The 24,346-nt window shown below is 49.3% G+C and overlaps 3 protein-coding genes across 8 annotated transcripts; all 3 read left to right on the top strand.

The window, feature by feature from the left end:
* The first annotated feature begins 563 nt into the window (after positions 1 to 563).
* LOC122838728 (microtubule-associated protein 1B-like) lies at positions 564 to 8,314 on the top strand. The gene is given in 6 exon segments (XM_044129634.1): positions 564 to 739; positions 2,381 to 2,482; positions 2,941 to 3,227; positions 3,322 to 6,244; positions 6,640 to 6,857; positions 6,936 to 8,314. Coding segments are annotated over 6 exon segments (3,819 nt in total). The 5' UTR covers positions 564 to 606; the 3' UTR covers positions 7,092 to 8,314.
* A 700-nt stretch (positions 8,315 to 9,014) lies between these two features.
* LOC122838250 (paralemmin-1-like) lies at positions 9,015 to 14,078 on the top strand. 4 transcript variants are annotated; one of them, XM_044128750.1, is made up of 10 exons: positions 9,015 to 9,030; positions 9,817 to 9,856; positions 10,448 to 10,528; positions 10,831 to 10,964; positions 11,135 to 11,198; positions 11,306 to 11,327; positions 11,391 to 11,459; positions 11,557 to 11,631; positions 12,449 to 12,580; positions 13,300 to 14,078. In XM_044128750.1, the coding sequence occupies exons 2-10, from the start codon at positions 9,821 to 9,823 to the stop codon at positions 13,857 to 13,859; spliced, it is 1,173 nt and encodes a 390-aa protein (XP_043984685.1). In that variant the 5' UTR covers positions 9,015 to 9,030; positions 9,817 to 9,820; the 3' UTR covers positions 13,860 to 14,078. The 4 variants fall into 4 exon arrangements, with proteins under 4 accessions (XP_043984685.1, XP_043984683.1, XP_043984686.1 ...); XM_044128748.1 differs by lacking the exon at positions 9,015 to 9,030 and adding an exon at positions 9,037 to 9,355; XM_044128751.1 differs by lacking the exon at positions 9,015 to 9,030 and having other exon boundaries at positions 9,037 to 9,856; positions 11,566 to 11,631.
* A 1,857-nt stretch (positions 14,079 to 15,935) lies between these two features.
* On the top strand, positions 15,936 to 23,882 carry LOC122838249 (mitotic spindle positioning). Of its 3 annotated transcripts, XM_044128745.1 has the most exons (7): positions 15,936 to 16,099; positions 17,222 to 17,320; positions 17,952 to 17,996; positions 19,081 to 20,974; positions 21,987 to 22,195; positions 22,274 to 22,312; positions 23,140 to 23,882. In XM_044128745.1, the coding sequence occupies exons 1-7, from the start codon at positions 15,959 to 15,961 to the stop codon at positions 23,227 to 23,229; spliced, it is 2,517 nt and encodes an 838-aa protein (XP_043984680.1). In that variant the 5' UTR covers positions 15,936 to 15,958; the 3' UTR covers positions 23,230 to 23,882. The 3 variants fall into 3 exon arrangements, with proteins under 3 accessions (XP_043984680.1, XP_043984681.1, XP_043984682.1); XM_044128746.1 differs by lacking the exons at positions 22,274 to 22,312; positions 23,140 to 23,882 and adding an exon at positions 21,184 to 21,352; XM_044128747.1 differs by lacking the exons at positions 15,936 to 16,099; positions 17,952 to 17,996 and having other exon boundaries at positions 17,241 to 17,320.
* Positions 23,883 to 24,346: the final 464 nt, after the last annotated feature.

Genomic DNA, 24,346 nt, shown 5'->3' with positions numbered 1-24,346 from the left:
CAAAGTTTTGCAATAAACACATTCATAAAATAGATGTTCAGTCGTCTCGATATCACCGTCACAAAATAAACAAGTGTTATCATCAGTAGCAAATCGAAGTCTAAGGAATTCCTTAGAGGGGTACCAGTTCAAGTTAATATCAAAGTATTACTTTGTCTTCCAGCGGAGCTCCGACAAATCCAGAACCGGACACCAAAGCCGTTTGAGTCCAGAGGTTTCTGAGCGAGAGACTCGAGGCGTTCAGGTTACCAGGGGAGTGTGGGAAGAGTCAGTACATGCCGCCAGACTGATTGAAGTGGAAACAGTTTCTAGGTTATGTGAAAGAAAGCAGGAATATGTTCATAGTTTCGCTTTGCTAGCTACATTGAAGGCCTTTCTTGTTATTCTGCTGGAGTTTGCTTAAGTCTACACAGAATGCAACTTTCATTCTGGTTTCAATTCCAACTGGGCCGAAATCACTTTGATTTCTCACGGTTGAGACGCCTCTCTTTGTGGTCTCTGATTGGCTGCAATGAAGCCGTCCACCCGCCTCTACAGGACTCCTCCTACCAAGGCGGTGCTGAGCGTCAACGTGCGGAATGACGTTGGCTGCAAGCAGTCAGAGTGATGGCGGCGCAGCGGGGCGGCGGTTCCAGTTCTTCTCGGCCCGCAGCGGCTGCGGATCACTCGGTTCTGGTCGTGGTGGGAGCGCTGCAGCCAAGTGGACCGCTGGATCTCGTACTGCGACAGATAGAAGCAGGTGAGGGGATTCTGGAGGACTGAAGAACCGAACCGTAGGGCGGGAGGTCTGTGAGCTTTTCAAAATAAAAGCATTGGACTACTGCAATTCGGACCAGCGCATAAATTCAGGTCCCGGTTCGGTTTTTCAAGGGTTATGTTCGGTATGAAGAGCTACACAGTGTCTTGAAATATGAGGTAGGTTTGAACTCTTAACAGAACTTTCTGTGGTCGGACAGAGCCATGCTATCGGGATTAGCATTCTGGCTTCCTCTATCGGAAGTTGACTTTTCAGAGTAAAGCGTCTATGAACTACAGGACTGAACCGAACCAGAACCAGTCTTATTGGTCCTGAAACAGAAACAGAAACTGTAGTCTGGACCAAATCTGATTCAGTAACCAGAGAGGGCCGGGTTCAGCCTGGTTCCGGCTGGTTGTGGCTCGGACCCGCTTCAAGACGGGTTTCTTCTGAATGATCAGAACACTAGATCAGCTTCTCTGAACATCTGCAGCTGGAGGAGCAACGCTTCTGTTTGTGGTCGGGTGATCCCAGGACAGGTCCAGGATCTAGAACCAGAACATGCTTCTCCTCTAGGAGGAACCCAAGAAACCTCTGGTCCATTCACTGAACCCAGTTCCCTATAGAACCCCCCGAGGAGCAGCAGCTCTCAGTTTGTACCCGTCTGGTTCTGATCACTGCTGTTCTGATTGGATCTGGAGAAGAACTGGTTCTGAGCCCAGGTTCTGGAGAACCTGCTGTGGTTCTGTCACTGCTGGACAGAAAGAGGAAGTTATGTTTCTGCACACCAACTTCCTGTTTGTTCAGGAAACCTTGTTGGTCAAAGATAGGAAGAAAAGCGATGGGTCACTCTGTGAAACTGATGCTTAGCGGGGCCTTTTGTTCAGGTTCTGTTTTTCTTGGTAGTCCCTGCCACAGTAGACTCTCTTTCCTCTAATATCTATAAATAATAGTATTACAGAAAAACAGGACTGAAAACCCTCAAACAGAACCAGAAAGCAGATGTCAATAAGCAGCCACCAAATTGTAACCTTCGGATTATCTGTTCATCCTTTCAGTTTCATAGTTTCAGATTCTGGATAATTTCAAAGTTCCATTGTTGTGATGGGAAATGGCTCCATAAACATGCGTTCACTTGACAACAAGTTCTGGATTAACTCGGATTCCAATAATGATGGAGGCTAAGAGGCTGAAGGCTGGTCCGACACACCGCCATCCACAAGCTAACAACTGTAATTGGCTTGAAACTCATGCTGGTGATGGCGAAATGTAGCACTTAAGCTCACTTTAGCATTTTAGCTCATTTTTACATAAAGCCTAAGCTTTACACACTAAATGGAGTGTGACAGTGATAGTCAACATGCTGGTGTTACCCCACATGCTACTGACAGCATTTAAGCTAGCTTTAGCATTTTGGCTAATTTTAGCTTATACATTAATATTTTTATACTGAATGGAGTCAGTCCATATTAGTCAACATAATAATGGTACTCCACATGCTATTGACTACCAATGATTCCAAAGCAACATTTCTGCTCATCCTAGTCACCATTTTATTTACTAGTTCAGCTCATGAACGGCTAGGTCTGAGGACCTGGTGATGATGATGGTGATGAAGGTGATCAGGTGGTGTCTCTGTTCCAGGTGTGCGCTGCTGGCAGGCGGATCTAGACGTTGCGGTTCTGGATCAGCAGCTAAAGCTCTTCGTGTCGAGACATTCAGCTTTTCTGTCTGAAGACATTCGAGGTGAGGAACAAAGATCCTCTATGCATACGAGGTGCTCCTCTCAATACAGGGGTAGAACTATAGAGGGTGGGGCCACAGTGGGTGTAATAGCTCCGCCCACCGCCATGAATGGACCAAGAACTAAAGTGGGTGGCGCTTTGTGATAAGGTGGAACTTCCTGCAGGTGAGTGTAGATCAGCTGCTGCCTCAGTGTGAGCAGACCGATCAGAACCAGAACTTTACTGGCCCTCCTGCTGTGTGCGTGTGTGAGCTCATGAACCGGGTCAGCTGAGTCTCTGCTGAGCCGCCTGCAGGAACATCAGGGGCGTTTCCACTACAGTTCTGACCCAGTTTCTGAACCACAAAACTAATGAGCAGAACCGGGTGCCGCCGTTCTGTAACCAGGTTCTGGTTCTTACCCGGGACACAGTCCGTCCAACTCTTCCTGCTGTGTAACGGATGTTCTGTTGGTCCTGCAGGTCAGCGGACCCTGCAGCACCGGGGAGAAGTTCTGGACACCCAGGTGGTTCTGAACCCGACACAGAGCTTGGTCTGCTCAGAGGTGAGACTCTTTTTGTATCTCTGTCTACTCTGACGGACTCTAACGGACCCGTCGGTTCTGTTCAGGTCCAGCGGCTCGTCTGGCACGTCGCACCACAAGCTGCTGGTTTTGGCGGGTCAGTGCGTGGAGAGCAGCGGAGAGCTGGTTTTGCAGCAGGGCGGATTCTCCAGCCGGGATCTGGCCCAGATCCTAACAGGTGACGAGGTGAGTGGTACTGATATTAGAACCAGCTGGTTCTGATGGTTAGAGCCAGCTGGTTCTGGTCTGTTTGGTAAGACTTGTGTCTCTGGTGCTATAGGTGGTGGAGCTGCTGGGTTCTGCTGACCCGGTTCTGAAGGCCCGTCTCACCCTCAGCTGCCCAGCCCATTGCCTCTGGACAGACTCGGAGCTGCAGAACCTGCAGGTCCCGGTCTGTGTGCGGGTCAACCCGGGCCTGGTTCTGCCGGAGATGGAGGGCCTGCAGGAGTTCACGGAGTACCTGTCGGAGTCGCTGGAGCCCGGCTCGCCCTTTGACCTCCTGGAGCCACCCGGCACCGCCGGCTTCCTCAAGCTGTCCCGGCCCTGCTGCTACGTGTTCCCCGGCGGCCGCGGTGACTCCGCCTTCTTCGCCGTCAATGGCTTCAACGTGCTGGTGAACGGTGGCTCGGACCCACGCGCCTGCTTCTGGAAGCTGGTCCGGCACCTGGACCGAGTCGACTCGGTACTGCTGACCCACATGGGCGAGGACAACCTGCCGGGCCTGAACTCGTTGCTGCTCAGGAAGGCAGCCGAGCAGAACCAGGAGGACGGTGATCAACAGATCAGGAACCTGGTGTCCCCGGAGCTTGGCGTGGTGTTCTTCAATGCCCCAAGCAGACTGAAGTCTGTCCGTCCAGAACCAGGCCGGCTCCGCGGCTGTGACCAGGCGGCTCTTACCCTGCTGACCCTCCAGAAGCTGGGAGTGACTCCAGAACCTTTGAGCAGGCCTGGCGGGCCCGCTGTAGAGCCACTGATCCTGTTCCAGAAGATGGGAGTGGGCCGGCTGGAGCTGTATGTTTTGAACCCGGTCCGCGGGTCCAAGGACCTGGAGGCTCTAATGCAGTTGTGGCCCAATGAAGCTAACTCAGGAGCTGCAGAGCTACCTCTGACCTGCCGGGTGTCCATCTGCGCCCTGCTGGTCTGGCACCCATCCAGAACCCAGGACCAAATTGTTCGAGTTCTCTTCCCCGGCTGCACGCCACAGGCCAAGATCCTGGACGCTCTGGACAAACTCGCTCATCTGGACTTCCTGAAGCAGCCAACTGTCAGTCTAGAGGCGCTGCAAGTGTCCAAAACCCAGAAGCCATTGATTCGCCAAGAGAGTCGCGAAAGCCTCAAGTCCCAGTCCAAAGACCTGAGACCCAACGGTGCCTTACAGAAAGACAGACGGATTGAAGTCCGAAAACCTGAGCTGAAGACTAAGACCAAAGCAGGAGGGGACGCCACAACCAAGGATGCAGAAGAAAAGACCCAGATAAAGGACGCAGATCTGAAAGCGAAGACCACAAAAGTTACTGAGAAACCAAATTCAAAGAGGGATGGGTCAAAGGAGGACAAGAAGGATGTGAAAAAGAAGGACGAGAAGGTGTCTGCTGCTTCTGGGAAGAAGGAAGACACCTCGGAAAAGAAGAAGGAAGCTGCAAAGAAGGACACCACAAGTCTGAGGACCAAGAAGGAAGCAAAACCAGAACCAAAGAAAGACAACAAGAAGGACAGTAGAACCGAGGAGAAGAAACCGGCAAAGTTACTGGTTAAAGAAGTAAAGAGAACCGATGGAACCACTTCCTTAACCGGAGCTACTGACCAAAGGAAACCTATGGGAAAAACCGGGAGTGTGAAGAAGGGCGGGATGCTTCCCAAGAAAGATGCCTTCAACAAGGAAACAAGTAGGAAGTCGGGATCCCAGGAAAACCAGAAGACTTTAAAGGCCGAGGACACAACGATGGAATTTAACAAACTGGAGGATGCCAACGGGAACAGAGGCCTAAAGACTGCTGGGGCGTCTGAGGAGACTTCCCTCAATGGGAACCAGATCTCCACCACAGAGAGTCCTGAGAAGTTCCGCTCTGTTGAGACGGATTCGGTTGGCACCGCCTCACGTATCACCAGAACACCAAAAGGTGACCTCAGCGTGAACTTTGACCTTAGTCCGGCAATTTTCCGGGTTGCAGAGGATTCCCCCAGAGTCCGGGTAGAGAAGACCCTGGAGCTGTTTTCTCCTGCAGACTCTGCTCCAACCAGTGCCGGACACACTCCCTTCCACCCATCCCCTGAAGACACGCCGGGTCTCAGCAGCCCGGGTGCCCAGGGATCCAGTCTGGGCTTTGAAGACTACAACCAGGGCGGATCATGCAGAACCTCGGAGGTCAGCTCTCTGCGGGAAGGTGTGGAGAACTCCACATCGTCTCAGGATAAATGCTCCAGCCTCCTGAGTCCGGCCAGGGACTCCTCCCCCACCATGACGTCCATGCCGGCGGAGGTCGGCTCCCCCCACTCCACCGAGGTCGATTGTTCCCTCTCGGTCTCCTCAGAGCCGGTCCCCTCTGCCGGTGCCTTGGACCGCGCCAGCACGGTTCTTCCTGATGGGCCCACTCCAAATGGACGCTGTGGTTCCGGGGAGAACATCTGCGGGGTGGCGGGACTCCCCTCTGAGGTTCCCCACAACGTTGACCTCTGCCTGGTGTCTCCCTGTGAGTTCCAGCACCACCCTACTTCCGGTGCCTCACCAGACCTATCCGACAATGACCCCTCCCCTCCCACCTCGGCCTGCAGCCAGGAGACCCCACCCACATCGGTCAGCGACTCCCTGCCTACCACCACGGACTCTGATGTGCCCCCCAGCACTGAGGAGTGTCCCTCCATCACCGCTGACCTGGACTCTGATGAAGACTCTGGCTTCCTCCGTCACGCCAGTGATCTTCCCAGTCAGCACTTCCTGCGGCGGACTGGACTCGACCCGCCGCCTGCACCGGTTAAAGACCTGCCCCCTCTGCCGCTGCAGCGTGGCGCCTGCATGGCCGACCCCGAGGCTGACCGCGCCCCTAAGGCATCCGGCGCCAGAAAGAAGCCTCTGCAGAGAACCACGTCAGGAAGCAGCCGGTCCAAAGCCGGTTCCCCCGGCTCCCTGAGGACCGGCCTTGACTACAAACCTTCTTCACGGAGTTTGCCTGGTGGATCCAAGGTCACGCCTTCAAGACCGTCAGGTAGACAATGTCCTGGGGGTCTTTAGATGGTTTCAGCCTGAAAGTCTGTTTCTTCTTTGGATTATGTTCCTGCAGGAAACAGGCATTTATCCTCAGCTTTTTTTCAGTTTACTTTAGATCATATTTGGGTCATATTTAAATCGCACATGATGAATGTTATATGACTTCTGGTAATGTTTGGATTTGCTAATGTTTAACTCTCTGGGTGTCGACTAATTTCTCCTTTAGGATCAATAAAGTAGAATCTGATTCCCACTGGGCAATCTGATGGTTTAGAAAATCCCTTTGGCTCCCTCTGCTGGTCGCTGACTGACTCATCCTCACCTGCTCTATCTCACCTGTTGACCAAAATGCTGCTTGTTCTGAAACAACCCTCTTTGTTCGGTTCATGCCAGGTTCTGCTGGTTCTGCTGGTCTTGAAGGTCCTGTGGTGTATGTTGACCTGGCTTACCTGCCATCTGGCCCCGCCTCCTCCACCGTCGACCACGGCCTGTTCAAACGCCTGCGTGCTTCGTATTACATCATCAGCGGCGATGATCCGGCAAAGGAGGCGGCGATGAGGAGGATCCTAGACGGCCTGCTGGCGGGGAAGAGCACCTGGCCCGACGATCCTGTGGGTGGCGCCGTGTCGAACTTTCTCTGCTCTAGATTGGACCTGCCCTCTGATCCGTCTGTCCCCCCTGACTTTCAGGTGACCCTCATCCCCACCTTTGACTCGCTGGCCATGCACGAGTGGTACCAGGAGACGCATGAGCGGCAGCAGCAGCTGGCGGTGACGGTGCTGGGCAGCAACAGCACCGTCGCCATGCAGGACGAGACCTTCCCCGCCTGCAAGGTGGAGTTCTGAACCTGGCTCCGCCCACCTCCCAGCAGGACGCAGCCACTGTACCTTACTGAGCATGCTCAGTTAGAAACGTTTGCTCGCTACTTTCCTCACCTTTGTGACATCATGGTCCCACCAAGGCCCCACTGGATCAGAACCAGCAGCTAGAACCCGTCCTGTGGATCAGAACCTGGATGGTTGAGACGTTTTGACTAAAACGGTTCAGATTAAAATTAGCATTAAACGCTACGATTAGCCCGCTGCTCAGTGTCCGCATCATGTTAAAATCTTGTCATTGACATAATCACCATGTAGCTGCACTGTTTCCACAGCAACGCCGCTAATGCTACAAAACGCTACATTTATCACACGCCCCACTTTCACCACAGGGGCAGAGGTGAAAAGTCGTAAAGAAACATTGTAAAAAACATCGTAAAGAATCATCGGCCTAAATCATTGTAACACAACATTATAAAAACCGTTGACACATTAAAATGAAACACTGTAAAGAAATGTAGGAAGGAAACCTGGATGAAAACCCAACTGACTAGCCATGCTAACGCTAAAGCTAGTGCTAAGCTAGCGACCATTCGACATCGTGAAGAGCAGATCTTTTTACAAATTTAAGCCAATAAGCTGCTGTGCTGATCCAGCTCTGCTAGTTCTGCTTGTTCCAGTGCCGACATTAATATTCACAGCTACGCTGGTTCTGGTTCCGGCCGACCCAGTCAAATCCCTGGGTTTTCATCTGCTGATGAACAGGGACTCTGGTTCTGACCCGCCAGCTTCTGAACAGAACCCAGTAGTCATGGTTGTGCTGCGGTTCTGAAAGTCTCGGGTCCTGTTGGCGGTTCTGTTCCTCCTGAAGGTTCTGACCTGGTAGGTGGTTCAACTGTTTTCTGGTCGGTTCTGATGCCTCCCCAGGTTCCGTCCACGCTGCCTCCGGCTGCAGCAGCAGTGCACCCTGGGAGCTGTAGTCAGTGTTTCTGCCTGTTTGAATGAATCCTGACTGATTTCACCTATTTATTTAACTTAACTGTGATGTCACTAAGTGTCCTTTAGGGCGGCGCTGTTCGTCCGGGCCGGTCACGCCTCAAGCTGCAGAATGATTTTATGCTCCTGATGTAACCAGAACCTGCTAATGTGGTTCTGGAGTGCCGTTGGGTCCTTTAGCCCCGCCCCTCACCTGTCTGCTTCCTGGAATACTGAGGATGGCCTTTCAGAATAAAAGTAGCTGTTGAACAGAATCTGTGTGGACTTTTAATTTGAAAGAGTGGTGTTTCAGAAAGTTTGATTTCCATCGGATCATCTGATGCCCAGCAGAACCAGACGGAGGTCTGGGTACCTGGCCAGGTGAGTGGAGCCAGAACTGCTCTGGTATCATCTGATCAGGTCCAGAACGGTTCTGGTTCTGGTCTGTGACGGGTTCTCTTTCAGAGATGAAAGAAATGGTTCTGGTCTGTTCAGATTGTTTCTCTCACCCAATAGAGAGAAACAATCTGCTGGTTTTCTGCAGCAGGTTCTTCAGCTGCTGGTCGGTTCTGGTCCGAACTCTATCCCCCAGGCAGCCGATCAAAGCATGACAAACAGCTTCAGTTACTTTTATATTTTAGAATTATTTGAAAACATCCAGCTTTAAAGAATTATTAGATTAATTTTTTGTTCGTCTCTCTGAGGCCCCTGGTGGCTCCCAGCGGACCAGTAGGGGCCGCCGACCACACTTTGAAAATCACCGGTAACCTCTGACCTCCAGATCCTGGTTCTGGTTTGGTTCTCTGAACTTTGACCCCACAGTCAGAGATGCTCCTTCAAGAAGGTGAACAGATTCTGGATCAGGATGATCTCCGGTTCTGGGTCCAGTCGGAACCGCTCCGTCATGGCAGAACCTTGAAGCTCCTCCGCCCCGTACCCCGACCCCTTCTGGTGGGCGGGGCCTGATTTCTCAGCTAGTTCCACTGCAGGGGTGAGTCAACCTTCATCTCTTTTCTTCTTCTTCGTTTTTTAAATATTCTTATTTTTACTTATGTCTCTTTAAAAGCGCCTGTGCGTCTAAATGTGCATGTGCTGTGACGTCATTGTGCGGCACCGGACTTTGCTCTGCAGCAGAACCGATCCCGGTCCGGTTCGAGGCGGGTCGGAACCGACAGTCACTCCGGGCCAGGATCTACTTTTCGTGTGGAATGATCCGATCATGGATCAATGAGCTGCAGCTGGTATCAGTTATTGATCAGTTTACTGATATTAATGTGACGAATCAAGGTGGACGCCTGCAGACAGCACGACTTCCGGTGAGGTTTTCAAAATAAAGGAGCCTCAGCTCTACCTGCTGGTGTTCCACAGGCCCAGCGGCTCTCTGAGGTCATCTCACCTGGAGGTCAAAGTTCGTGGTGAGGTCAGCTGCAGGTCAGGTCAGCAGTGGTTCTGATCCGACCTCCTGCAGCCTCAGACGGGTCAGATGAGGTTCTGGAGTAGAGCAGAACCTCTCTGGTGATGTTCTGACTTTTATTTTGAAAGGGTCTTCCTGTTCTTGGTGGGTGGGGCGAAGCTTCCGGTCAGAACCAGAGCAGGCCAATTTAACCCACTGGCTGGGTTCTGGTTCTGAATATCCACGTGAAGAAGCTGTTAGTTTCTCTTGATCCAAACAATTAGAACCGGGTCGGTTCTGATTGTTGTGAGGACTCAGAACCTCAACCAGAACTTTGGGTTTACCATCAGAACCAAGTGTGACCCGACTCTATTTGTGTTTCAGCACCATGGAGGCTCATCAGAACCGTCTGCAGCAGCTGGCGGTGAGTTCTGAACAGAACCGACCCAAAAGAACCAGAACCGATCCCCACTGTGAACCAGTCCACCCATCAATTAAACTGATTGGTTGAAAATCAAAAAATCAAATCAAATCAAACTTTAATTGTACAGCACATTTCAGCAGCAAGGCACCAAACAGAGATCAGAACCGATGCCAGTAGACAGAACTGGTCGGGTTTCTGCAGAGACAGAACCTGACCCGTTCTGTGTGGGTTCAGACCGGGTCGGAGGTCAGGCTCCTGGAAGGTTCTATAGAACCGGACTGGGTTTAGCCGGGCTCTCAGGAGAAACGGACGGGTTATCTGTCTCCAGCGGCCGGGTCCGATCGATGCTGGTATTGATCCGGTATGGATCCAGTCCAGGAAGATTCTGCATTCAAACCGGGCTAGCTTTATTCAGAACCACTCAGAGACAAACGCACTGGCAGTCGGCCAGCAGGAAACACCTCCTCAACCCTTTCAAAATAACAGCCTCAGATACACACAACCTCTGACATCAGGGCACTGACGAGTCGTGAGAGGTTCTGGTTCTGGTTCACTGAGGCCAAAGTGACTCGGTTTCCCATCACACCTCAGGAAAAGAGGAAGTGGCAGACGGAGATGGAGAACAAGCGGCGCCAGCTGGAGGATGAACGGAGAGCTCTGCAGCACCTAAAGGTTGGTTCTACTGGTAACCATGGCAACTCACCAAATGTCTGCAGGCTTTGATTGGCCAAGGTCAAAGGTCAAATTGTTGTTAAGTAAAAAAAAAAAAAAAGTCCATTTGAATGCTGCAAGTCTCAACCCTTTCAAATGTTGGAGTGTGGCTGAGGGGGCGTGGCCTACATGGAGCTGGTTTTTATTCTGTTGATGCCAAAACAAACATGGCTGCCAAGTCAGTCTGGGAAAGAGTACCAACAGGTACCAACAACAGAGCCAGGTCGTCTGTTGTCACCTGAAGGGTGTCTCTGTCTCTTCAGTCAAAGGTTCTGAGGGAGCGCTGGCTTCTGGAAGGACCCGCAGGACCAGACCAGAACCAGGACCAGGACCCGGACCAGGTCGTCCTGGAGGAGGATGAGGCCAGAACCAGAACCCTGGAAGAGTCCATCAGGAGGTCTGATCTGGTTTCACAGCGGCTTTACTAGTCCTTCATTATACTACGTTAATTTGTGAGTTTATTGATTGGTTTGTTTATTTTCGTTAATTTCTGTTTATTTTTGTTAATTTCCTTTTTTTTCTGTTTATTTTTCTTTATTTCTGTTTATTTTTGCTTTTTGTCTGCAGGTTGGAGCAGGAAGTCTCCAGTCTGGAAACTGGAGCTGTCTCTCAGACCATAACACACTCTGTTGTGAGTAAATACACTCACTCAATCTCACTGGGATTCTTTTATTTTGAAATGTCTCGGCTGTTTCATGTGTGATTGTGGAGGTTTACTTCCTGTCTCTGTGCCTCCAGGTGATGTCAACACCTGATCCAGGTAACTACTTATTCTCTGCTTATTATTGTGTTGCTTCTACATCTAACTCATGTCTCTGATCAGCTGTTCAGGTCAAAGGTCACAACAGAATGGAGCTGGGCGTAGCTAAGCCATCAGGTCAGGTGATCCAAGGTGGGAGCAGTTACACCAATCAGTATACAGTAATCAGATTGCAGTAAAGAGTGATGACATCACATTCTGTCTCTGTCTTCCCCATTTGTCCCATGAGACCCTGCAGAGGTCAAAGTTCACAAAAGTCTTAAAGTCAGTAAATCAAGAGAAGCCCAGGGTGAGATGAAGAAAGGTGAGTCAGATGTCCAGCATGTAATCTCCAGGTAAACTACACCTGAACAGGCCAGCAGGTGATCTACAGCCTCATAACGTGTAAACTACAAGTTTATTACATGTCAATTGCACATTTATAACATGCTAACTACCAGTTAAGATGTTACAGGTTTTACAATGGCAACGCAACAGGTGACCTCATATTAGCATGGCTTTTCCGGTTTAAAACCTGTTCACTACAGCTCTACAGTGTGTTAACTACATGTTTATAACATGGTAACAGGTGTACAATGTCTTAAAGGCATTATGACATATTAATTACAGGATTATTACTAGTGTTGTGCTATGGTAACCATAGTTTTAATGTCTTTACAGGTTTACAATACAATAACTACTAGGGGTTGAACGACTACATATTTTTTAAGGTCGACTACATCATGATAATAGTCGAGTCGATGTCAACTAGTCGCGGTGACGTCATAGTGACGTAAGCGCAAAAACCCTTCACAACTACTTGGAGGCTTTATTAGCTATTTTCACGGCAAATATTGACACCCCCCCCACACACACACACACACTCCCCTTCTCCTGCTTTTACTAAGTCTATTATGGAGAATTAAAAGAGCAATAAACAGATCATTCTTCGTGAGCAGCGGGGAAAAGTTTGTTGCACAAAGTCGGGTCTGACTTTTTTTTTCTAAACACCGGCTGATGCTGATAGCATCTGTGTCTCTTTCTTTCTGTGCTAACTCTTGTTTCATGCTGTACCTCCTTCACACTGTTAACCATGTGCATCCTCTCTGACTACTTCCTGTCCTCCGCTTCCTGTCCTCCAGCCATGTACTCAGTGGAGATTAAAGTGGAGCGGGACAGAGTGACTGGGGAAACCAGAGTTCTTTCCACTAACACCAAACTTCCTGTCGACCTCTCCGATCAAGGGGTCAAAGTTTATGAAGATGAACAGAAAGGTGAGATTTAACAGAAAGCTGAGGGTGCTTTAGGAGAAGAGACAAGGAGCCTGATGAAGAGGAAGAGGAGGAGGAAGATGGCTTCAGATTTAAGATGAAAACTTCTGGTTGTTATGACTCTGTGTCCTTCTCCTAAAGTTACAGCTGGCATCAGGATGATTCAAGAGAATCAACATTCTGTTCTGTAGCTGAGGGCAGCACAGCAGTGGTGTGATGTCATCCAGTGCTGCGTTGCTATTGGTCCTTCAGCAGCAGGTGTATCTAGTTTCCCTCTAACGTCCCTGTTCTCGTCCCATCCCACCCCATCCCGTCCCATCCCATCTCGTCCCATCTCATCCCATCTCATCTCATCCCATCTCATCCCATCTCATCCCATCTCATCCCATCTCATCTCGTCCCGTCCCGTCTCGTCCCATCTCGTCCCGTCCCATCTCATCCCATCTCATCTCATCCCATCTCATCCCATCCCATCCCACCCCATCCCGTCCCATCCCATCTCGTCCCATCTCGTCCCGTCCCATTCCATCCCATCTCATCTCATCCCATCTCATCCCATCTCATCTCATCCCATCTCATCCCATCTCATCCCATCTCATCTCGTCCCGTCCCGTCTCGTCCCATCTCATCCCATCTCGTCCCATCTCGTCCCGTCCCATCCCATCCCATCTCATCTCATCCCATCTCATCCCATCTCGTCCCTGTCCTTGTCCCGTCCCCAGTGGTCCATGAGATGAACGGGGACGACGCTCACCTGCTCAGCTCCATTGAGGTGGAGGAGCTCATCCACAAAGCTGATGAGGCCTCAGTGATGTCACATTCCATCACCACCGCAACCTCCCTGCCAACAGGAGAAGTCCTGAGGGAGTCGGACCTTCCGCCAGAACCAGGGTCCACACGGACCCCCAGTCACACTTCGGCCATCGCCACTGCAGAGATCACGGGGCTGGAGACAGCGGCCTGTGAAGAGCTAGAGGTGGCAGAGGCCAGCGCTGAGAACCCGGTTACCATGGTGTTCATGGGATACCAGGATGTGGAGGACGAGGACGAGACCAGGAAGGTTCTGGGGCTGCAGGGCACGGTGAAGGCGGAGCTGGTGCTCATCGATGATGGAGATGGAAAGGTAGATCCACCTGCCTGTGCTGCCCCGCCTTCTGCTGCCCCGCCCTCTGCTGCCCCGCCCACACCGACCAACGCTCCAGAAACGGTGATGGCGAGCAACGGGGAGGCGGTGGCAGCAGGAAAGAAGAAGCAACCGTGTAAATGCTGCACCATCATGTGATCATCATGTGACTGAGACTGAACTAACTCCACCCACTCCACCTTTCCCTTTAACAACATGACACCACTTCCTGTTTTCGGCTGTCATTTCAACACACCTGCTGAGAACACTCAAGTACATTAGCATTAGCATGTTAGCATTCCACTCTCCAGGTGTGTTCGCCTGTATGCCTGTCTGTTTTCTAAAAGAGGAAATAAAATGGAGTTACCGTGAAGCAGAGTGTGTGTGTGCGTGTGTGTGTATTGTTGACTGGTGATACTGGTGATACTGGGGTTCCAGCCTTGGTGGCTCTCAGATTGTTTCTCATTTTCTGGGTTTCTTCTCTCTGACGGCCCGGTTGGATGTTCTGGCCAGGCCCTAATTCCAGACCTCACAGCAGAACCAGAAAGAGAACCTGGTACTGAATTGCCTCAGTTAGCGGACCCAGACTGTGTCTCCATCAGAACCCGTGGCTCCATACAGACTGGCCAGAAGCGCCATCAGCTCTTCCTGTTTCTCTTCTTCTACAGAACCTGTAGGTGGGCACCAGCGCCTGGGACCTGCTGTCACTATGGTAACCACCAGGCAGAGGCCACCCAGGAGGTCATCTGTCAGGATGAAGGTCTCCCTGTTGCTCCTCTTCACCTTCTTCTTCTCTTCCTGCTCTCGGTGAAAGCCATTGATTGTTTTCTCTGACCTCTGACCTCTGCTGTCTTTTCTGGATTCTTTCTTATCCTGTGAGCTGTAAGTCATGGATCTTGTCAGCTGCTTTCTGAACATAATGGGACCAGTTTATCCTGTTCAGACTGGTCAAAGCCAAGATTCCCCCGATGGGGCCCATTGTGGCCCATAAAGCTGATAACAGCTTGGATTCCTGGGGAAGCAAGTCCACCTTCCTGCAGCAAACAAAAAGTGGCGGGGCCAGACCACATGGCAGACCAATATCATATTTGGAAATGGGACCATTACACTCCAGAAATGAAGGGGGCGCTATTTCCTATATTATCCATGGTCTCCGTTTTTACTTTTTCTTTAAACCTGTGATATATCTTCATCTTTAGGAAGGATTTTTCACTCCCAGCATGTATTTGAACTTCTCTCTTTTATTTACTTCTGCTCAGCTCACAGATTTTAAATTCTGTATCTTTCTGTGTACTTCTAAATCTGCTCCCTAGTTGCATCTTTTTGGGTCTATTACTGCCTCTAGTGGGGTGGGTTGGTAACACAACTAATATAATTTCATCACTAAGTCAGAATAGAACAAAGTCTTTATTTATTATTAATTCTGGCATTACTGGCACCATAGAAAATAAATTCTGTAATAAAACAACATAATGTTTTCATTTTCTGAAGGGTGTAGAGCTAATTACATGACCTAAATCTACACTCACTCACTGTCCACTTTATTAGGTACACCTGTCCAACTTCTCATTAATGCAAATGTAAAACCAGCCAATCACATGGCAGCATCTCAATGCATTTAGGCATGTAAATATGGCCAACATGATCTGCTGCAGTTCAAGCCAAGCATCACTCAAATAACCACTCGTTACAATCGAGGTCTGCAGAAGAGCATCTCTGCACGCACAACACGTCAACCTTGAGGCAGATGAGCTACAGCAGCAGATGACCACACCGTCTGTCAGCAAAGAAGAGGAAACTGAGGCTACAATTCACACAATTGTCACCAAAACTGGACAACAGAAAATTGCAAAAACGTTTCCTGATCTGATGAGTCTGGATTTCTGCTGCAACATTCAGAGGGTCTGGTCACAACTTGGCATCAACAACATGAAAGCGTGGATCCATCCTGCCTGGTAGCAACGGTTCAGGCTGCTGCTGGCAGCGCAGTAGGATATTTTCCCATTTTTAATCTCATCTGTCATGAAGTCCAGCTGCTGCCACCTGCAGGCAGCTGCGTGTGTTACAGTTCAGTCCTGACTTCATAGTTTCTGATGATAAAAATGTGAGGAATCATGATGATAAAATCCTTAAGACCCATGAGGGTCAGAATTGGAACGTCTGGACCCGCTGAGGATCCAGTTCAGTGTGTCCCGACATAGATAGAAATACAAACCTGTGTGTGTGTGTTGACATAAGGGCAAGTTGGGGGAGGGGTAATGCGGGGGTTGGGGGGGCAAATATTGTGTCTGTGTTTCTGTCGATCAGCAGAATTCCTGTCTAATTCCCCTGCTCAGCAACACACACACACACAGACACACACACTCTCTCGTCGCTCTGAGTTGTCTGGTGGATCTTTGGTGAGTCCTGCTTGTCTTTCCGTGTTCCTACCTGTGTGACATCATGATGATGTCAGCTACCTGTGTTGCTAATCGATTTTAGCCTGTCGTTCCTTTGCTGTTTATTTTCTGCCTCAACCAATCAGAGCTGACGGTTTAAATTTTATTGAATCTCTATCTGTCTGATGGCTGGGCTTGGTTCTGATTCCGACAGTAAAGAAACCAAAACCTTCATGAAGAGCAGAACACCCTGGGAAAGCAGACCAAACATAAACCAGAACCAGCAGAACCTGTCGTTAGGTCCTTCAGCTTCAGAACCAGAGCTGAACTCTGTTTTAAACACTGCGCAGCTTTCACACACAAAAACAGAAAAGTCGGCGCAAAAAAACCCTCAGGGCCTGATAAAGTGTGCACACACACAAAAAATGTGTGGCGCCATATTTTACAAAAAGGCAACATGTATGAAATGAACATGGTGTGAAAGTTTGTATAAAGATAAACTTTTTACCTGCAGTAAAAATGTGCAGCAGCCACTTTTAACACAGACAACAAAAAACTAGAAGGCATCAAAACTCACCTAAATACACTGAAACCTGACTTGATTCAGTTATTTAGTCCAAGAAGCATCAAACTTATGAATCTTTTATTGTTTAAACATAAACAATGAAACTGAACCCGTTTATCCTCAGAGAATAAGCCAACAGAAAATACAGAAAATAGAAATAAAGGATGTGAAAACCTCAGTCCAACGTCAACAATCATGTTGCTCAGTTTGAGTCTCATAAAGATGAAACTCCTGGTCTGAATGAATCTATTTATTGTCCCTAAAGAGAAACCAGGGCTGATCAGACAGTTTGATTATTGATCAGGTGTGGAGACAATCACAGGTCCATCAGTAGCTGCATCCAGGTGAGCCGCTACCTGAGGAGAACATGGAGCCATTGATCAGAGATCAGATTGATCAGATTGATCTGCTGGTTTATCAGCGTTTAGATTCATCCAGACTGATCATCCTGGAGCTCTGAGCAGAACTTACAGCAGGTACCGATACCGGTACTGGTACATGTGCAACTTATATACATAATTCCTCTATTTAATAAATGTCCACATTCCCCTCTGTGGACTCTTTCTGTCTTTAACCAGCACCAGCAAGAACAGGCCAGGTCCAGTTGGAGCAGCAGAATGTTCCAGTACACTCCACCGTGGAAGGTTCTGGCTCTCAGTCTGGACTCGGAGAACAAGGTGAGGCTGCCAACAACCTGATGCAGTACCGCTGCCGGTCCAGCAGGGGGCAGGGTTCCCCTGGTTCTCTGGGCCTCCAGGCTCACTGCTGTGGAGAATTATTCGTCCTCCATCCTGAGTTCTTGATGTATGAGGTTGAAAAAGAGTCAGGGAGTTGAATTCATAATTTCTATTTATTAATATCAAAATACAGCTGGTCCATTTCTTTTCCTACCTTTAGGAGTTAGCAGGACAAAATGGTATCAAACAAAAGTTTTGCATTCATTTTGTTAGCCTCTATCTAAGCTACGCCCTAAAAAGAGCGTTCCCTAATGTGTCATAGCCTTTAGCTTTAGCTGTGCAACTAGCAAAAGAGATAGAAGAAAAAATACTGCCCTGCATGTTTTAGCTGTTTCCCAGCTTCATTATGCCTGATTCAGCAGACAGCAAACACCTGTCAACTGAAATCACCTGGCTGCAGTGAGCCTGGAGGACCAGGCCTAGGAAACCCTGCTCTCAGAACCCAGAAAGCCCGACTGTCTCCATGGTGATGATCCAGAGTCCACCTGCTGAGGAGAGCAGGTGGGCGGGGCTATGGGTGGGCGGGGGCCTGTGAGTGGGCGGGGCCTCACAACGACCTTCGTCCCCTCAGGCAGCTGCTCTTCAGACCTGCGGCTGCTGCTGGACGCTGATCAAGGTAAGAAAGATTCTGTTGTTCAGGTGATTTGAGGCCAGAGGCTGACCAGATCTTTGGGTCCGTAAGGCGGGGCTGTCTGGCTCGATCCAGAAACAACACACACACACACACAGGAACACACACACACATACATACAGAGGAATACACGCAAAAACACACAGACAGGAACACATACACTGGTTCTGACCCAGCTCAGCGGGCGGTTGCTTATCAGCCTCCAGCTGCGGGAGCGGCGTCTTATCAGCCACTCGCAGGCGGAGCTGCGGCTCTGAATGTTCTGAATGTTCTGAATGTTCTGGTGGTCCGGGTTCTCACCGTCTCATTAGACAGTTCTGATCCAGATTTAATACCAATTTATTCCAAAGAACCAACTCCTGTACAAAATAATGAAAAATCAAACCAGTTTAAACCAGTATAGAGGCAGTTTAAATGGAAACGGTCCAGAATCAGTTCAAAAGCAGCATGAAACCAGTGCAGATGGATCTAATCCAGTTTGAAACCAGAGGAAACAGAATCAGTCCAGAACCCTGTAGAATTCAGTATGAAACCAGTTTCAAACTGGATGAGTTGAACCAGTTTAGATGTCAGTGAACTGAGTCGGATTCTGGATTTAAACACACTCGGGCCGAACCCAGTAAGGGGGATTCTGTGGGTCAACCACCAACAGAACCAGCATGAGATCCAGTTTAAGACTGGCTTACTGGGACTGTTGAAGTGGAAACCAGTGTAGATCCTCACAGTTTAAAAGCTCCTGTAAGAACAGCTGCCTTCAACACCTGGAGCGGGTCCATCAGAACCGCCAGTATCAGCAGGTTTATCTCTGGACCTGCAGGGCTAGTCTGATAAGAGACGGGTTGTTGCGTCAGGTGATCCGAGCCGCTCCTCTCTAGGGTTTAAACTCATCTCTGATCAGTCAGACGTTCCTTTGCTCTGTGACTTCAGTTTCATTTCTCCCAGCCTGGCTCAGACTCTATGGGGACTACAGATCCCAGAATGCTTTGCAAACGGCCCCCAGGACTGCCTGGGTGTTGCTGATCAGTTTATTGCTTCTGAGCTTCAGTAACTGTCTTTGCTGTTGTTTCAGAGACTCTCCACCGAAGTTTGTTTGCCTGCTTGGTCCCCACAAAGTTCTCAGAGATCCAGAGACGGTTCTCCCCCCTGTGGCTCCACAACGCCCCCTACAGGCATGGACAGCTCCCCCAGGAGGTGGGTGCTGAAGCCTCTGTCCCCCATACTGCAGCCCTCAGACCTGAGAACCATTGTTGGGCCTGCTCCTGGCCTGGCGGACCAGGACTCTGGCTCCCAGGAAAACGACAGAACCCGGAATGGCCTAGTCAAAGTCCAGCATGTCATGGTGCAGGATGGGGACTCTAGCAGTGACGAATGGCAGCCCAGCAGTCCTGGTAGCAGCTCCAGCTCTCAGAGCGGCTTCTACTCCTTTGTGGAGGATCCCAGGAGTCCGGAGGCGGAGATGAACGAAGCCTGGATGGTGTCACCACAGCGCCAGGCTCAATTGGCCGTCCTGAAGAAAGAGAAAGGATTCAAACTACAGACCTACAGCAGCAACAAGAAGCCAGAGAGTCTGTTCTCAGAGAGCAATGGAGACTATCAGTATATGGTGGATCCCAACAACGGGATGAAAATCATAGATGAGGATGAGGAAAAGCAGCTTCGTAAGATGATCATCCACAGCCAGGCTCCTAGGAGGAGCCAACCAGAACCACAGAACCAAGCGGAGGTTCTGGACCCCATCCTGTCCACAGATAGACTGATAGAGGGGTTCAGTTTGAGCTTCAGTCCTGCTCTCTCCAGACCAGAACCTCCTCAAACTGCTGTGCCAGGGGCCGTGGTGAAGGAGCAGATCAACTTTGGTGCAGCCCGACAGAAGTTTCTACAGATAGAGCAAGACCAACTGGCACAGATGCTCAGTCCTGTCCGGTCACCCAGAATCCTGTCAGACTTGACTCTAGAATTGGATTCTAATGCTTATGTGTCAAGGAAGGTGAAGGTCTATGGTGCCATGGAGGCAGTCGATAACACAACTCCATTTAGACCAGCAGGTGGAGATGAGATGGATCTTCAGAGGAGTGTGACAGTGCTCCGATCCGATGGCAGTCTGAGTAGAGAGAGTAGCATCTTTGAAGACTCTGGCCAAGAGGAACTGTCAGTAGAAGTGGCTGGAGGCTATGCCAGTGATGATGGCCTCCTTGATCACTGCAAGAAATCCAAGGTGTTCCCTGAAACCCCCATTGATAGGGAGATCCGATTAACTCAGGAACGTGAGGCAGAGCTACGGAAATCTCGAGGCCTGAAGCACAGCAGTGGTCAAGCGGAGATGGTCAGAATTGAAACCAGACGTTCACTGCTGTCCCTGACACCTGACAGAACCTTTGAGAAGAATCCACTGAGCTTCATCCTCCACAGAAAAACCCAAAGGGAAAACCAAAGGGAGGAGGGCCCTCAGCAACCTGAGATCCAGGAACCAGATGGCAGAGCTCCTCCTCCACAGCTGGGGTACAAGAGAGAAGAGGCTGACTCACACTCAGGAGACAAGCCTGAGTCCGATTCTGGAGCAGACGAAGTGTTCCTCTCTCCATGTTGTCCTCACCGACATCCTAATGAGTCCTGGTTCTTCCAGACGAACCCAACCACCTCCTTATTCTCACCAAGGGACTCTGAGGGCAGAAAACAAATGGCTTCCTCCCCTCCTGCCTCCCTTACACCAACAACCCTACATGAACTAGAGCTCCCTCAGAGCTGGAGGAAAAACCTGGAGGCCACAGGCCTGCAGTCCAGAGGGCAAGGAGCTCCAGACTTCATTGAGAAGGAGATTGAAGAAGCTCTAAAAAGAGAACAGGAGCTGAGAGAGCTGAGGGAGTCCATGAAGGAAACCAGTCGACCCATCTTCTCTCCGGCTCCTCTGGCAGAACAGGCATCCAGGACGGCCATGAGGCAGTTCTACCCACCACTTAAAACAGGTACCAGGTTCCTGTCCTAAGTTTAATGGCACCGGCTTTTTAGTTTCAGTTTTAATGAGAAATAGAAATATTTACATTCAGGCGTGATATTGGATCTATTGTCACTGAGATGAATTGAACCCGAGGCGGTTTTGGAAAAGGTTGCTGATGTTCACTGTCCTGTCAATTATTTTTGGCCATTTTCACCAAGCTGTTCCATCCTCATCCAGCTCATCTCACACAACGGGTAGAGGAAACTGGTCGGTGGGGTGACACCACAGGAGGCATTGTTCACTCCGCCCCGCCCTGCACATGCCTGGCCGTGAAGCCAGCTGATCTCCCTCGGATTGGGGACAGATCCCTTGACTTCAGCTCCCTTCGCCGGATCAGTATTCTCCTGTGAGCATCCTGATGTTCCTGCTGTCAGTTAGTGGAGGAACATTATCTCAGTGTTCAGATCAGGGAACCGTCTGGGATCAAGAGTCTCACTGCTGGTTCCTTTGGGCTGCTGCTAAGGTCTGTCATTTTTAAAGAACCCTGAGCCATATTTATGGGAAGCCTCAGCTTGATAGTTTTTCAAGGTTCTGATACTGGGTTGGTGTTTCCCAGGAGGTCCAGACTAGGCCAGAACCGGGCCTGCTCCAGGTCAAACTGGCGACACAATGAGTAACCTAATGAGGCTAGAGTCCAGCAGACCGAGTCAATTAGTAACAGTTTCTGACTCAGAGTCCAGTCTCTGTATGATGGCCTCCTCAGGAACACCACACCTCCTTCAAGGAGAACAGGGCTGTCCTTCCTGGGGTGGCCTGTGGGGGGCAGTGTCTCCCAGCAGTAGAGTGTTGGAGATTTATTCAGGTTAACTGTTGATGGACATAAAGCAGGTTCTAAGGAGGCATTAGAACTCCTCTAGAACCAGAACATGGACGTCCTATTTGCTCACAGCCACTTTGTGGTTAATGTCTCAGGTATCCCTCAAGGTTGTGTGTTAGCATGCCTGCTAATGTATACGTTGTGCTTCCTTCCTGTGTCTCAGAGAAACCCGCCAGGCTGTCCTCGTCCTCTTCTCATCTCAGCGTCCTGCTGCCCTCCGCCTCCCTTGTCACTGCTAAGCCCTGGACCTCCTCAGCGTCCCCGGCCTCTTCCTCCCCACTGGCAGTCCGGACGGTTCTTCGAGGTTTGACGGAGACGCTGCTGCAGGACTTTGAGGAACACCGAGCCAAGCTGAAGCTGGAAGAGAGCGCTGTGAGTCTCCTACTTTTATTTTGGTAGTCTCAGCCTGAGAGGTGGGACTTCCTGTCTGAAGATGTTTCTGTCTTTCAGTACGCAGGAATCCAGCCGGTTGATGACATCAACAATGAGGTAAGCACTGGAGACCCTGAAATGGTGCAAGATAAAAACCAGTTACACCATTTACAGAACCAACCCCAGCTAGAACACAAGATAATCAACAGACTCAAGGTGTCCACAGAACCTCTGGAGAACCTGGCCCAATCCATTACAGAGCAGTACTTTTACCTTGAAGAGAATCTATGAGCTTTATTCTAAAAAGCTATTTGAGAGTTTCTGTAGAACCCAGAATGTTTAGTCCTCAATTGATGTCTGTTTAAGAGGTTCTGACCCAGTGGTTTGGGTTTACTGGGTCTATGGAGGCAGCCATGATGCAAAGAAGAAGTTGAGTCATTGGTTGCTATGGTGATTCCTGCCTAAACATCTCTTCAGCAACATTCTGAAGATCTGAAGATTCCTGCAATAATTCCGTAGATCCGGGTCAAACAGAACTGTCAGTTGGTCCAGTTCTCCGGACCGACTGGTCCTACAGCAGAGGGAGACGTGGAGATGAAACTGTGGTCATAAAAGGAGTTTAAATCCAAAAGGTTTTGAACTTTTACCGGGTCTGAGCCATCAGCACTCTAAGCTTTCTGTAACCCGGTCAGACTTTGAATGATGGTTCTGCTGGACAGGCGATCGCTGGCCCAGTTGGTTCTCAACTCAAAGGCTGAAGAGATGACATGTGTTTAGCAAGTGGCTAGTTAGCATGTCTAGATTTCTGGATCAACCTGGAAATCTTCAGGAGTTTGAGTTATTTGAACCCTGACACTAAAGACTTTTACTTTGAAAGACTTCACTGACTGGTTCCACATGTATTGATTTCATCACCATGATGTCCCCTCTGTCTCTTGTCTCAGGTGGTGGAGTCCACTCGAGTCGTTCGTCATAAGAACCAGAGAGCGCTGCTGTGGGAGGCTGGACAGTTCACCAACCAGGACAATCAGTGAGACCACCAGGACCAGATCCAGAACTAAGTGTGGACCAATCCTGAGCAGGATCATGGGTCAGCAGCATCATGATGGATCCTTATAGACAGGATGTTCTCACCTGATCCAATCAGCTGCTGAGTAGACGTCCAGTGGAGACAACTGGTCGCTTTCAGTCTAACCTCAGAGAGCGAAGCAGGAGTTTGATTTTGACATTTTTAATTTGACAAAACTAAACAGGAAGTCAGTAGCTGTTCATGATTGAAATTGATGCAGTAAAATAAATGAAACCCTAAAATCCGTTGATTGTTGGAGTTCAGCTGTTTGTCTGGGTGGATTCTGGACTTGAGAACAGACCCACTTTGCAGAGAGCATAACTTCTTCCACGCTGAGGTCAGAGCCTGCTGTGACATCACTGACCCAACCCACAGGTGGTGGAGCCATGTTAAGAACCTCGGATTTCTCCACCAGACCGGCAGCAACCACATTTGCAGATGATCCAAAGTAACCCCTAGTCCTTCCCAACCAGCAGGATGCACTCTGATTGGGCGTTGGAGAACCTGTTCACTGACAGGCATTCTGCTAATGCTCCCACAGTAATGTTGAAAAAAAATGGATTTTAATCTCTATGAGTTTTTTCCTTCATTAAATAAAGAATAAGTACATCTACAATACTGACTGGTGGTTTTGTTGTTTTTATATTGCAGAGTGTGACTATTAACAACATATCAGTGATTCTTGAGAAGTGGGACAAAATAGGTTTAAATGTTCCCAATTTTTTTTTTTTTATTCCTCAAGCTTATGTATACAAATATGACAAATAATGTTTTGGAAATGTAAAGATGCCAAGGTACAGGCTCCCAGTTGCAACATTTTTTTGAAAATTAAATTTTTAATGGACCTGACCCAGAACTTTGTCATAACCATCTGACAAAAATAAATATAAAATTATGTTTTAATAACTCTATTAGTGATATTTTTACTCAGTTTTACAGATAAATGCTTCTCAAGAAACAAAAGAAATAAAACAATAAACAACATAAAGTCCATCTGATGGAGTTGACAGAACTGAAGGTGGTGACAAACTAGGGAGTAAAAAGAAAAACTTGATACATGTGAAGTAATGCCATTTATGTAA

Source organism: Gambusia affinis, linkage group LG10 (assembly GCF_019740435.1).
Source record: "Gambusia affinis linkage group LG10, SWU_Gaff_1.0, whole genome shotgun sequence".
Lineage (NCBI taxonomy): Eukaryota > Metazoa > Chordata > Actinopteri > Cyprinodontiformes > Poeciliidae > Gambusia > Gambusia affinis.
This window is presented reverse-complemented; position numbering and strand designations above follow the sequence as displayed.